This window comes from Molossus molossus, unplaced genomic scaffold, assembly GCF_014108415.1.
Source record: "Molossus molossus isolate mMolMol1 unplaced genomic scaffold, mMolMol1.p scaffold_m16_p_5, whole genome shotgun sequence".
Lineage (NCBI taxonomy): Eukaryota > Metazoa > Chordata > Mammalia > Chiroptera > Molossidae > Molossus > Molossus molossus.
In genome coordinates this window covers 111648360-111663055 of record NW_023425388.1, presented here as the reverse complement: position 1 = coordinate 111663055, position 14696 = coordinate 111648360, and the positions used below count along the sequence as shown (strand labels likewise).

The 14696-nt window shown below is 40.8% G+C and overlaps 1 protein-coding gene across 6 annotated transcripts in view; it reads left to right on the top strand.

The window, feature by feature from the left end:
* Positions 1 to 2766: 2766 nt before the first annotated feature.
* Positions 2767 to 14696, top strand: part of PLSCR1 (phospholipid scramblase 1) — a 50546-nt gene continuing 38616 nt past the window's right edge. For 2 of the 6 annotated variants that reach the window (XM_036243304.1, XM_036243310.1), the window contains exons 1-3: positions 2767 to 2892; positions 10306 to 10331; positions 13092 to 13172. In XM_036243304.1, the coding sequence (XP_036099197.1) occupies positions 10319 to 10331; positions 13092 to 13172 (94 nt within the window). In that variant the 5' untranslated portion in view covers positions 2767 to 2892; positions 10306 to 10318. Of the gene's footprint in view, positions 2893 to 3537; positions 3630 to 8384; positions 8480 to 10127; positions 10210 to 10305; positions 10332 to 10927; positions 11086 to 13091; positions 13173 to 14696 lie in introns of those variants that run through there. The other 4 variants (XM_036243308.1, XM_036243307.1, XM_036243305.1 and 1 more) reach the window with 4 other exon arrangements.

Sequence of the window (14696 nt, the reverse complement as noted above, 5' to 3'; positions counted from 1 at the left end):
TAACCAAGGAGGAAAAAGAGTGGTTGATTGAAAAAACTACAGGATAGGATATGGAAAAAAAGAAATAGAGGAAGATATAAAAAAATGGAAGGAAGTATATACCACATCATGAATGGATTGAAATAAATCAACATCCTTTAAATGTGCATACTACCCAAAGCAATCTATAGATTTAATGCAATCCCTATTAAAATACCAATGGCATATTTTACAGATCTAGAACAAATACTCCAAAAGTTTGTAAGGAACCAAAAAAAAACAACAACAACAACAACAAAAAACCTGAATAACCACAACAATCTTGAAAAAGAAGAACAAAGTTGGACAGATCACAATTCCAGATATCAGGATATAATATAAAGCTATTGTAATCAAAACAGTCAGATAGTGGCACAAGAACAGGCATATACAGCAATGGAACTGAACAGAGAACTCAGAAACTGACCTAAGACATTATGCTCAATTAATATATGACGAAGGTGGTGAGAGCATACAATCGAGTAAAGACAGTCTTCTCAATGTGTGGTGCTGGGAAAATTGGACAGGTACATCCAAATAAATGAAACTAGTCCACCATCTTACACCATACACAAGAATAAAGTCAAAATGGATAAAAGACTAACATGAAACTAGTGAAACCATAAAAACCCTAGAAGAAAATTTGACAGCAAAATCTCAGACATCTCACGCAATAAAATTTTCACTGATACAACACTCAGGGCAAGAGAAACAAAGGAAAAAATTAATAAACGGGACTCCATAAGCTTTGAAAGCTTTTACACAGCAAAAGAAACCAGCATCAAAATGAAAAGGAAACCCACTGTATGGGAGAACATATTTGCCAATGATACATCAGATAAGGGATTAATTTCCAAAATATATAAAGTACTCATACAACTGAACAAAAGGAAGACAACCCAATTAAAAATTGGCAGAGGATCTAAATAAATATTTCTCCAAAGAGGACATACAAATGTCCACAAGACAAATGAAAAAATACTCAGTCACCAATTATCAGAGAGATGCAAATTAAAACAACTATGAGGTATCACTTTACACCTGCCAGAATAGCTACCATCAACAAATCATCAAACAAGTTCTGGCGAAGGTGTGGAGAAAAGGGGACTCTAGTATACTGCTGATGGGAATGCAGACTGGTGCAGCCACTATGGAAAACACTATGGTATTTCCTCAAAAAATTAAAAATTGAACTGCCATTTGACCCAGTGACCCCACTTCTAGGACTCGATCCTAAGAATCCTGAAATGCCAATCAGAAAGAATATATGCACCCTTATGTTCATAGCGGCACTATTTACAATGGCTAAGATCTAAAAACAGCCCAAGTGTCCATCAGTAGATGAGTGGATAGAAAAACTGTGGTACATAACACAATGGAGTACTATGCAGCTATAAGAAAGATATCTTACCCTTGAGATGATATGGAGAACCCTGGAGAGTATTAGGCTAAGTGAAGTAAGAGAAAGACAAGTATCGCATGATCTCACTTGTTTGTGGAATCTAACGAACAAAATAAGCTGATGAACAAAATAGATCTGGAGACATGGAAGTAGGGAACAGACTGAGGAACCTCAGAGGGAAGAAAGGTGGGGTGTGGGAAGAGATAGACCAAGAACCCCTATGCATATATACACAGCCAATGGACAAGAACAAGGTGTGGTGAAGGTGCGGGAGTGGGGAGGACGGTGTAAATGGGGGGGGGGTAGCATCTGTAATACTTTCAAGAATAAAAATAAATTTTAAAAATAATAAAGTCAAGGAGATGTCTAAGATGAATCACAAAGTGGAAACACATGAGAAAACAGTTTGCATAAAAGAATCCTGTGTGTGTTTAAAAAACACGATGCACTTTTGTATACATAGTCATTTTTGAGCGCTTACTCTGTGGCAGACATCGCTCTAAACTTTTTGTATATTTTAACTTCCTTAATCCTTATAAAAGTTCTATGATGTAGATAGTATTGCTACCCTCATTTTACCGATTAAAAAAGAGACACAGAGTGCCATTTGCACAAAGTCACAGAGAGGAGAAGGGATTCAGACCAAAGTGGCTTGGTTTCCTCTCTCTTGTTCAGTCTTATTTTCTCAATTTCCTTACAACCCTCCTTTCAACTCCCTTCTCTCCTGCTCCCTCCCGGTTCTCCCAGTAAATTTTCAAATGTGCCTTAACAGCATCCAACGTAGAGGTAAAGAAGGTATGTGGCCCTTCTTGTCTCCGTCTTTGCCTTTATTGTGTGGAATTTCATGCGTGACTTTTATAAATGAAAAGTTTGAAAGAAAACAGTACACAGTGAATTCTTCAGTTCAGTTCAACGACTATGTATTGCGCTTGGTTGCCAGACCGGGGACCTGAACAGCATTCTGAACACACCCGATTGGTTTGACTTAGAAGAGTGAGGACTGGACCCCGAAAGGGAGACAAGGAACCGAACAGGAGTGAGAAGGCTCCCCAAAGACGCGAGCGTGACCGAGAACCGTCCGCTGCCCCCAGCCCGGAAAGCGCCAGGCGTCTCGGGGATGGAGGTTAGGACCGGGGTAAGGAAGTTCCCAGACTGACTGCCTTCACCCCACTTCGGGGACAGCCCCGCGGGGTTCACGCCTGTCCAGGCCCCCGCGGGTGTGGACGCCGGCCTGGCTGCCCTGAGCGCCGGACCGGGAGTTTGTGAGCCAGGCCGGAGGGCAGGAAGGAGGGCGGGGCGACACTCCCCGGCCGGGGCGGAGGCTCCCCCAGCGGCCCCTCCAGCAGCCGAGCGGGACGGGGGCGCCCGCGGGACACTGGGGCGCAGTTCCGTGTCCCTAGGTCCAGGAAACGAAACCCAGAGCTGAAGTTTGGCGCCAAGGTCCTCGGAAGCCCCTAGCTGGTGACTTCAGGGTAAGTTGCGTAACCAGCCGTGCCCAGGGGAGCAGAACCGCTGTGAGTGCCGGGGTTCCCGGGGTCCCCGGGTCCCCGGTCCTGCGCGGCCCCGGAGCAGCGGCAGCCACAGGTGCGCGGGCGGCGTCCTCGGCTCCGGGCGGGGGCCCGCGTTTGCCAGGCCTGGGCCGGGCTCCAGGGGCTGCTTGTGACACAGGGGTGCGAGGGCTGGCGGGTTGCGCTGGCGCCGCGGTTAGCGGCTGCGGGTAGGGCCGGGGTCCCTCCTGCCACGGAGAGCCTCCCGGAAGTGGAGCCGGGCTCAGCAGGGGGCCCGGCTGGCCCAGTGGTCCCCCAGGCTAGGAGGCGACCCCTGACGAGGATCCCTGCCTGCAACGCCGGCCAGCGGTGTCTTCACAGCCCGGAGAGCAACTTGAACCATGGCAGGAATCTGGGCCCCGGTCATCTGCAGCCTTTGGGGGAATGAGAAGGGACAAGGAATGGAGCCTGCCAGCTGTCCTGCAGCAGTAACTCTAAGTAGGAGTGTGGGTGGGACTCTGCTGGGCACGCTGCAGCACCAGAATAGAAAGAGGCAGCTTGTCGCGGCCCAGGCCAAGGCCATTCTCCCAGGAGTCCATCTGCTTGACTTGAATGCTGTCTCTCCTCCTTCTTCTTCGGGGACTCCAGCCACTTTCTCACAGACCTTCCCTCCTTAGCCCAGCTCGGAAACGGCACCGGTTAAGATTTACAGGAGTTAGAGGGTGAGTGTGTGCGTGTACCTTTCTTAGCGCAGGGTCTGGCACTGCAGAAAGTACTCAGGAAAAATCAGTTTTCATTGTTTTGAATATCTGACAAGGTCCCAGCTTCTCCAAGCTCACCATCGGGTTTCCTAGGGTTTTATTCATAGGTTTGTCTGGGGGGGGGGGGGGGGGGTGCCATGATGACGTCCCAGTTCCAGGAACAGGCAGGAAAGGATTGTTTCCCCGAGTTGAGCAAGAGCATCCGGGATATGTTAGCACTGTACTTAGTGCCAAGTGTCAGGCAGGGGATTTGGGAACCCTCTTTTCTCCCTTGAATTTTGTGACAGCAGAAGTTCCTCTTCATACCAGCCTGGTGAGTATGACAAGCGGAGGAGTTTGAACACTGAAGGAACACAGGGCTGTGGGGAAAATGAGTGGACTTCTGCACTTGGGTAGAAATAGCTAGGTCGTAGATACTAAGCAGATCCCTTCTGATCTGGAAGGGAGCTATGCTTTCTGACGGAAAGGAATGAAATAATACTGTACACCCCTTGTTGAATCAACAAGCTTGTTAAGTGCCCCGCCCTGGACTTGGCTATGTCCTGGCCTTTGAGAGATTAGAGTGCAGATGGAGAGACAGTGATGTGTAAGGTCTGTCTCCTGTGCACCTCCCTGTCCTCACGCCTAGTGCCTCTCCCTCTCTGGTCTGTAGCCCACAGACCTTTCCTTTCTTTGAAGGAGATGCGCTCCTTCAGCCTCAGGACTTCTACCTATGCAGTTACCTACATCTCTAATGCCTCACCTCGCCCACTGTCTAACCTGGTGCCCCCGTAACTCTTTATTATAGCTCCACTGTATTTGGTTATAACAGTGTTTGTAGTAAAGTACTGTCCGTCATTTTGTTCTAGTGATTGTTATAGTGTCTTACATGCTCTATGCCCATCATCAATATTCTTTGAAAAAAGGCACAGAGTGCCCCAGCTTAGTGTTTGGAGCAGTACCAAAGGGTTGTAAGTTTGAATCCCCGGTCAAGGGCATGTACCTGGGTTGCAGGTTTGATCTCTGACAGTCAGGGTGGAAATGGAAGGCAACTAATCCATGTGTCTCTCACACATCAATGTTTCTCTCTCTCTCTCCTCCCCTCCTCCTCTCTCCCTCCCTTTCACTCTCTCTTAAAACAATCAATGGAAAAAATATCATCAGGTAAGGATTAATAAAAGAAAGAAAAAAGGCACAAGCTTTATACTTTTTTTTTTTTTATCCTCACCCGAGGACATTTTTTCACTTTTTTGTTAAGATAGAGTGGAAGGGAGAAAGAGGAAGAGAGAGAGAAACATCGATGTGAAAGGGACACACGGAGCGGCTGCCACCCGCACAACCAGCCAGGGCCGGGGACAAACTGCAACCGAGGTGTGTGCCCTTAGCGGAAACCGAACCTGGGTCTCTCTGGATCGCAGGCCGGTGCTCCAACCGCTGAGCCAAACCGGCCAGGGCAAACTTTATACTATTTATACTAAGTGAATATATAATAGTTGTAAATGTATCTTATATATGTGTGCACACACCTGTATAGCACTTTCTTAAATGAACCAAGAATCATTTTAATTCAGCTAATATGTGGGCTGTCCAACATGAAGTAACCAATTTCTTTTTTTTGAGGGCATAGTTTCCTCATTTGTAAGGAGGAAAAGAAACAACTCAGTGTGTGACCGAGCTCTGACCTGTCCACAAAGGCTTTGTGGGAGGAATGAAACACCCTCCCCCGGATAACTGGCATGAAGTCGTTTTTGTTTCTTTTGTTTTTCTGGTTTGCCTGTTAGTTTTGTAGAACATTTAACCGTCACTCTCTCAGTTGGTTCCAGTTGATTTAATAACTACTTTTGTCTTCAATGTTTCCTATGAAATGCTATCCCAAAGTAGTTCTGAGAGTATTTGTTTTATTTTCTTGAACATAAAATACAGTAGACTTTTATCGGAAGATTCCCCTTTACCAGGTACTTTTGCTTTTATAAATCGGCCTCAACCCTCTGACCTCCATACCTTGTACATGCATTTGGTGGCCTGGTGGCCTCATATCTGTGTAAACTCATCTGGTTTTGGTCTACTTATCTTTTATCGAAACTACAGTTCGACAGATGAAGTGTTTTTTGTCCTTAGTGTTAACTATTTTTTTTTATTTATTTATTCTAATTTAATTAATTTATTTTTGTTACAGGTGTTTCTCCTTTTTCCCCCATTGACACCCACCACCAGCATTGTTGCCTATCTCCATGGGTTATGCTTATATGCATAAGTTCTTTGGTTTATCTCTCCTCCCACTCCCCACCCCCATCGCAACTCTGAAGTTTGTTAGTCTGAACTCTACTTCCATGTCTCTGGGTCTGTTTTGTTCATCACCGTATTTTGTTCATTATATTCCACAAACAAGTGAGATCATGTGATACTTGTCTTTCTCTGACTGGCTTATTTCACTTAACATAATACTCTCCAGGTCCCTCCATGTCATCTCAAAGGGTAAGAGATCTTTCTTTCTTACAGCTACATAGTGTTCCATTGTGTACATGTACCACAGCTTTTTTATCCACTCATCTACTAATGGACACTTGGGCTGATTTTAGATCTTAGCCACTGTAAATAGAGCTGCTATGAACATAGGGGTAAACATATTTTTTCTGATTCGTGTTTCAGGCTTCTTAGGATCTATTCCTAGAAATGGGATCACTGGGTCAAATGGCAATTCAATTTTTAATTTTTTGAGGAAACACCATATTGTTTTCCATAGTGGCTGCACCAGTTTGCATTCCCACCAGCAGTGTACTAGAGTCCCTTTTTCTCCACACCCTCGCCAGCACCTCTTATTTGATTATTTGTTGATGGCAGCCATTCTGGCAGGTATGAGGTGATACTCATAGTCATTTTAATTTGCATCTCTCTGATGATTAGTGATGCCTAAGGCAAGAGAAACAAAGGAAAAAAATGAATAAATGGAACAACATCAAATGATAAAATTTCTGCACAGCAAAAGAAACAAGCATCAGAATGGAAAGGGAACCCACTGTATGGGGAAGCATAATTACCTTCGATACATCAGATATGTGGTTAATTTCCAAAATATATATAGTACTCATACAACTCAACAAAAGGAAGACAATAATCTAATTAAAAATGGGCAGAGGACCTAAATAGACACCTCTCCAAACAGGTCATGCAAATGGCCAAGAGACATATGAAAAAATGCTTAACTGAAGCTTTTTAAATGAACAAAATGTACTTACAAACATAAGATGAACAACAATGAAAGTATTTTATTTGTGACCTATTTCAGCTCAGCAAATGTTGGGTTCTTTACTTCCTGTGTCCAGTTTCTCCCCCGCTCCCTCCCAGCCTAATATCTCATTCTCACTTATTCATAGGAATTTAGGGACATTGAATTCTGTGACTGATTTTAGAGCAGAAACATTTCTAAAGTAATTTAGAACTTAGATTCCTCATCTTGGGAATCTGAGAAAAAAAATGTGAACTGACTTGTTCTTAGGCAATTAAGAAGTAAATTTGGATAAATAATTCAAATATCGTTTTTCATAATTTGTAAGCATAGTACTGTTAGAATTTCCAAAATGAGGGGTGCTTCCCCCTTGGGTTCTAGGTTTTAGATTCATACTTTTTGAAAGCAAAGAGATAGAAATTTTAGGACCCCAAGAGATGGTCAAAATGGTTTCACTCCATTATGACCTGTGGAACAATAACTGGATATCAACTGCGCTATTTCTCCTTCTCCAGGTGATAGAAATTTATAATTTGAAGTTCTATATATGTCCTGAAGTAATTAAGATCCAATGGTACCATATGTAATATGACTTTATTAGACACTGTTTTTCTTTTAGTACAGGATAAATGTGACTTTCTCTTTCTTGGAAGTCTTTTGGGATTTGTTTCTTATAGAAGTAGTGAGAGGCATTATTTAATAAAAATTATTATTTTAATTATTTAATTCATTCACCCAAGACTCAGCTCAGTCATTTCCAAAGCTGAGGGACATTATATCTTGTAATAGACCCATTACATTTGAGAAAATCAAAATATCCTTAAAACAGCACAGTGTGAACAGGGATGAACATGGTGCATATCTGTAATCCACACGTGCTTTCTTCGACCTGGCACATGCAGGTTGTACCTTCGACCTGGCACACGCAGGTTGTACCTAACATTTTTGCACCAGAGCTTATGACATACCGTTTTTATGCTTGCGATATTATGCAACAGCGAAAATTCTAACACCCAGGAAAGTGAGGGCCCAGGTTTTGTTCCATGCTATTTTTCAGATACTCATCCTCACAGACTCCAAATAATGTAACCAAATAGGAAGGAGAAGAGCAACTATGAACAGAAGAGTTCTGTGTTGGGGACCATTTAGTTTTTCTTCCTGGAATTTCTGTGCAGGGAGGGAGTGATACCCCATGAAAGAAAGGCAAATACTCTGGTATGCAAGTTGGTACCCATCTGGCCTGGCGTTGGGAGATTCCAGCACTTTGTTGCTTAGGAGCCCCCACCTGTCCCTAATGAGATGCACAGCATTTGTTTATGACTTCCTTTCTGACACACCCATTCTTTCTGGCTGGTCCTGGACTGCCAGGCTCAAACAACTAAATGTAAGAGAAATACTTTTAAATAAAAAATATTCTATTTTTTTAAGTGAAATTTTTTTATTTTGTTACTTTTAATGCTCCCCCCCCCCCACATACACACACGGGGGACTTGTCTGTGTTCTTCCTCCAGGTTCATACTTGAAATGAATACCGTTCTGACATTGTAGGCAAGTGGAGAATGGTGGAAGCAATGGTCCTTTAAAATTGCTGTAAGATTGGTTAAAGGTATAGGAGATTTTTAAATTAATCATATTAAAGATGGCTGTCCTATGAGCAATAGAGGACAAATAAAACCTTTAGAGATGTCCAGTCCAGCATGTTGGTTAAAGGATACTATTTAATTCTACTCCACAACTGTAGTGTTTTAATTTTATGTATCTATAAAAGTACTCAGTGTATTTTAAGGTAATGGGTGTTACTTTTAATGTATCATATTTGATCATGGAAATATGAGGTTAACAAAGTAACCATGGCATTTGGTCTTTAGTCTTTTACTGTTCCTTTTATGATAGAACCTAAAACATAAATGTGGCTTATGAAAACTTTTAGCCAACTTTGGTTACATACTTTTTTATTATTATTATTATCAACCATCTTATAGATTAACTGAAGAAAAACATAAATTTTAATCTGTTTGCCCTTCCAGCATGATGAGTTCCATAGCAGTTGGTTTCTGACTAGTGAAAACTTGGGTTAATATTATTCTAAGAAAATCAAGGAAGTCAAATCAGTAACTCAAACACAGTTTTTGCTTTATTCCAAGGCCAAGTAAACCCATTCCAAATTATTCAACCATTGCTGAAGTTTTGAGTACACATAATTAAGATGTGACTATAATTGGAATGTTCATAATAGTTTTACTAGATTATAAAGTTTTATGCTTAAAATAGGTAATGATAAAGAAATAAAATTAAAAGGAGCCCTGGCTGGTGTGGCTTAGTAGTTGGAGCATTGGTGTACTTGAAGGGTTGTGGGTTCAATTCCCGGTCAAGGGCACATACCTAGGTTGCAGGCTCCATCCCTGGCCCTGGTCAGGGTGTGTGTGGATTGCAACCAATCAGCATGTCTTTCTCAGATCAATGTTTCTCTTTTTATTTGTCTCCTTCCCTCACTCCCTCCCTTCTACTCTCTCTAAAAAAGTGATTGAAAAATATCCTCAGGTGAGGATTAACAAAAAAATAAAATGAAATCAGAAGAAGGACATGATTTCTTCTTGCGAACATCAGATTTTAGTAAAGAATGTAGAGGGATCAGTTGGCTGTATTTCCCACTTACGTCAACACAGGAGGAGGAGTTAATAAAGTGGCAGCCAGACTGGAGAGGCCCGGGGAAGGGCGGGGCTGATGTATGTTAGTGTGTGGGTCCACGATAAAGCATTCAGGTAACACAGTTTTGTCTCATGCGTTAACTGTCATTTACAGGCATACTGGGGGTTGGGATTTAAAGTGCAGAGACAGAATGTAGCCACTGGGTAGGAGTGGGAACGTATAAGATGCGATCAAGGCACTGGAAGGCAGAAGTACTGAGTCCATTGTTTATTATTATTTATTTCTTATCATTATCTATTGTTTTTCAGTAGAAATAACCAGACATAAATTTTCAGTTGGATTGTCATGCTACTACAACTATGACTACCCCTGAGTGTGGGTGCTCTGGCTAAGAGCACGTCTTAAAGAATAGAGCAAAGGGCCAGGCCTTTTCATATTTACCAGTCACGCTGGGCACAGCTCATCTGCAGGAGCTGGTATTTCCAGAGATATTTGCAGTATATCTCACCTTCCTTCCTGTCGTGTTGAGCACACCCAGAGCCCAGCCCTGACTGCTAGCTGGGCTGACCAGCCCTGGCTGACCACGACTTCTGGAGTCCGACTCAGAAACATAGCCGTGGGGCCTGGGTCCGGACCAAAGCGTTCAAATGACCAGATGCTGGTAAACTGGATGAATGGAGGAATACCGTACGTGCATGTATAGTTTCAGAGTATCTGGCTTTAACAGTATTATTTGACCATAAAATTGTGACCGATGTATTAATATCAGGTCTTCTTTTTCAGAACTTTTTAAATCATGGACAAACAAAGTAAGTAAATTATGTGTTTACTTTTCTCCTATGATGTTAAATCTTTCGTTAATATATTATTTATCATATGTTTTATTCAGTTTCTGAAAGAATATAATTTGCTGTGTATTGTTTATTCTCCAGAATCCAAAGTTTAGTTCAGTGTTTTTATATATAGTGTACAGAAATATTCACTACCACAAATTTTTTCTTAAGAAAAAAAAAAGCCTTAGATAAACCTAAAAAATTTTACTTACTCAAAAATATGTTGTGCAACTTATGCTATATTTCATCCAGATCAGTTTTTCCTTTTCTATGTGTATTTCATATTCATAAAGATTATTCAAATCATATTAACATATAAATTTTATATGTTCTGTTTATTGTAATAAATCCCTGATATATATTTCATAATATATGCACATGATTATTTTAAAATAAATACCAATCATTATATTCTTTTTTTTCTTTTAAGAAAATTCTAAATAAGTTGAGTATTGACCAAGCATGCACTAAGATATTTTCTGATTGAAAACCTAACGCAATTCATGTGGGGAGAGATATAAAAAACAAAATCCCGTGTTCTGAAAGGATTTGTATTCTCTATTTTTGTCTAGATAGACAAAGATGTTTATCTCTCACCACAATGTCAACCTTGCTATATATAGTATCATTTATTAGGATCAGAAACCTTGGCTCCTCTTCAGCAGTTTCATGATTTTCTCTTAACGTTTGCTGTATTAATCATGTTTACAAAACTCAAAGCTTTTAAAATGTAAGTTTATAGAATATTAAGTTGTGTTGTTTGCTGTAAATTTTAGGATCCTTCAAATCACTTTAGAAAGATTCTTTTGACCACAGTCATAGTCACCTTATAACTCATCAGTTTCGTATATGTAAGTTGTACGTATATGTATGCATAAATAGAAGTGAAGTGTACATTAGTATATAAATATACATATATAAATAAAAATAAAATACCTTTACAACCACGGGACACTCTTATGATTTTATAAGTTATTTTAAGTTGAATTTCACAAATTCATTCGGGATTCATATGCTCGTTGCCCTAGTCCGCCACTTGCCCATTCACACATCTCTCTTTGTACGAATTTCCACGACTCCTGTTGCCAGGCTCATTGCTCTGGAGCCAAAACCCCAGAGATGATGAGGTCCTAATTTTTTGCTTCTGTCAGGCCATGGATAGATGCGCACCTTTAGTCTTGTTCAAACAATGGCACAGTGTGGCCTATGATTTAAGGGTAGCTCTTTGAGTCAGACTTGCGGTGTGTTTCCTTAGGACGCATTGAGTCTGATGATCCTGTTTTCTCCAAGGAGGCTGAGCACGGGGGCTGTGAGCGGAGCCCAGAGAACTAGGAGCTCGGCCGCTCACGTGACGCTGAGAAAAGAAGGGAATGGTCAGGAGAGAATGGCTTTGCAGTGTTTCAGGAGTCTGTGCTAATCCGGTGTGTCTGTCCAGAGGCAAGTCCTCATGGAAGAGCTCTGGGGCCTGAATCTGCAGTCCCCATGGACTCCATTCTGCTGAACTTATTATGAAGCCGATTGAATGGAGGAGAGAGTGGCCCCCAGTCCAGCCTTCCTGCTGAAACCACGTGTTGAGTGATCTTAAAAGGCTCATGAAAGAGAAGCATATAGGAAAGATTTCAGATTGAAAGTCTGACCTACAGTTTCTTCTCTATTGATGCCATGTCCCATAATTCAAAAAAAAAAATTAATTTACAATTAGTAAGTCATAAGAAAGAGAGGAGGACATCATACAAGGGGAGAATCCAATAAACCATAGGTTCCATGAAGGCAGAGCCAGGATAGCCCCAGAGCCCAACTCAGAGGTAAGACGGGAGATACTCAGCAAATATTTATTGCCTGGCTGGGATGGCTGCTAAATGAATAATTGGAGAAACACAATTATGAAGAATTAGGATGTTGAACCATTTGTACACATATTAGAATTATTTAAGGCACATTGATTAGCAGATAACAACATGTGATATGTTAGTTTATTGTAATTAAGTCAGTTATGATTTTCATAGATCAACATCAGTCAAATATTAGAATTTACTTTGGTCAACTGTATTAGGGTAGTTCCAGAGTAAGCATGAAAGGATATTTAAATACAGATATATATGTGTTATTTTACATAGTTTTAAAAGTCCTATAGCAATGATGGATATCTTTAAAATCATCCATAATCCTTCCATTCCCATGCTCATATCCACCGAATTTTATTTATCTCTTCACACTCTATCTGAGGTTTTAAAACCATCTTTTTTCTAATACCGACAAAATCCAAGTATGGAAGTGAACACACATCAGGCATAGTTGAAAACTAGAAATTCAACCCCGGGAGCTCAGCTGTCTCATTTTGTACAAAGGGAATTTGTTTGCCCTGGTTGCTCATTTGATTGGGCACCGTCCTGAGCACCAAAGGGTTGCTGTTTCATTTCCCAATTGGTGGGAGCATGCTGGAGGCAGCCAATAGATGTTTTGTTCTCACATCAGTGTTCCTCTCACGCTCCCTTTTTTTTTCCTCTCTAAAAATCAATTAAAACTTTATTTTTCTAAGGGAATTTGTTTAAGACAGGAGTCTATGGCAAAATAATTCCGGTAACAGGCACAGTTTGCATTGAGTGAAGAATTAACTTTATTTCAATACAGCACAAAATCATGTAAATGAAGTTATCTATCCACAGACATTGTATTTTTCTTTCTGATGTGTATTTTATTAAAGCAGATAAATGTTTACCTCTCCTTGAATTACAGATGCACAAATGGATGCTCCTCACCCAGGAACAAATTTCCCAGCTGCATACAATCCTCAGTATCCTCCAGCAGCATTCCAAGGTAAAACTTTCATTTAAAGAGTAAAACCAAATGACTCGATCATTGATATTCCCCAAAGGGTGGGTGTGTGTCTGTCCATCTGTCTGTGTGTTCATTAGAGCGTTGCACTTTGTTGAAGCAGCAATAATGTAATTGGCAGCCTAGTTCTTGATTTGTTTTGGTTGACTGTGTGTTATCATCAGTATTGTTAAAGAAATTTTTATTATACAGGAGAGTAAAGGTACAGAGTTAGTAAAAATAGTAGTGAGTTTACATTTAGCAAGGGAAATATAAAGCTGCATGTAACTTAAACCCCCAAATACATGTATTAAGCAAAAGACTGTATTAATTCTTCATCTCTTCAGCAAACTGAGATCATGAAGTCAGTTAGAATAGTTAATCCGGAGTGTTTCTGAGTCATGTAGAGCTGAGGGTAGTTGTGTTCAGAGAGAGTCACAGAAAAGATGTGACTTAAAAAGAAGATGCGAGCAATAAAAATGTTGCTATCTGGGCGTAATTTTCATCTTCATTTGGTAACGTGAAAACTTTTGTGTACATGCTGGATCATGCCTTCAATGGAATAGGTAGGCTTCCCACATCTTGAGAGACCGCACTGGGAACTTGGGACCAAATGGAATCAGGTTTGAACCGAAGGGTGTGTATTGCATTTTGTATTCTACTCTGAACAGTCTTCTTGGGCACTGAAAGTTCTTTTTAATTGTCGAGCCAGACACTTCCCAGTGGCGCCTGGGTGTTATCAGATGTTTGCAATTAAAAGCATGTGAACTAGAAAAAATCCAAGGCTCCAAGTGATAGTCTCAAGAGTGCCTGCACTTCAGCATTACACGAGAGCTCTTCAAAACACTCATGCAAGAGCATCACCCAGAAAAACTGAAGCAGAAGCTTTGGGAGTGGGACCCAGGGACCAGTCATTTTTAATTCCCCAGGTTAGTCTAATGTGCAGCTAAGGCTGAGAACCACTGTGCTAAATTCTTTTTTTTTCTATTGTTTTTTATTTTCAGTTATAGTTGACACAAATCAGTGTACACCCCAGTGACCAGATATTACGTAACTTAATTAATGATCACTCCAATGAATCCCACTCCCATCCAACATCAGGAATAGTCATTAGAATATTATTGACTATATTCCCTATGTTGTACTTTACATTTCCATAACTCTTCTGTAAAAACCAATTTGTACTTCTTAATCCCTTCACCTTTTTCACCCATCCCTCCAAACCCCCTCCCATCTGACAACCAACAAAATGCTCTCTGTATCTATGAGTCGGTTTCTGTCCTGGTTGTTCTTTTTGTTTGTAGATTCAATTATTGATCGATATGTATTTATTGACATTTTATTGTTCATAGTTTTGATCTTTCTCTTCTTCTTGAAGAAGACCTTTTAACATTTCATATAATACTGGTTTGTTGGTGATAAACTTCTTTAGTTTTTTCTTGTCTGGAAAGCTCTTTATCTGTCCTTTGATTCTAAATGATAGCTTTACAGGTAGAGTAATCTCGGTTGTAGGTCCTTGCTTTTCAT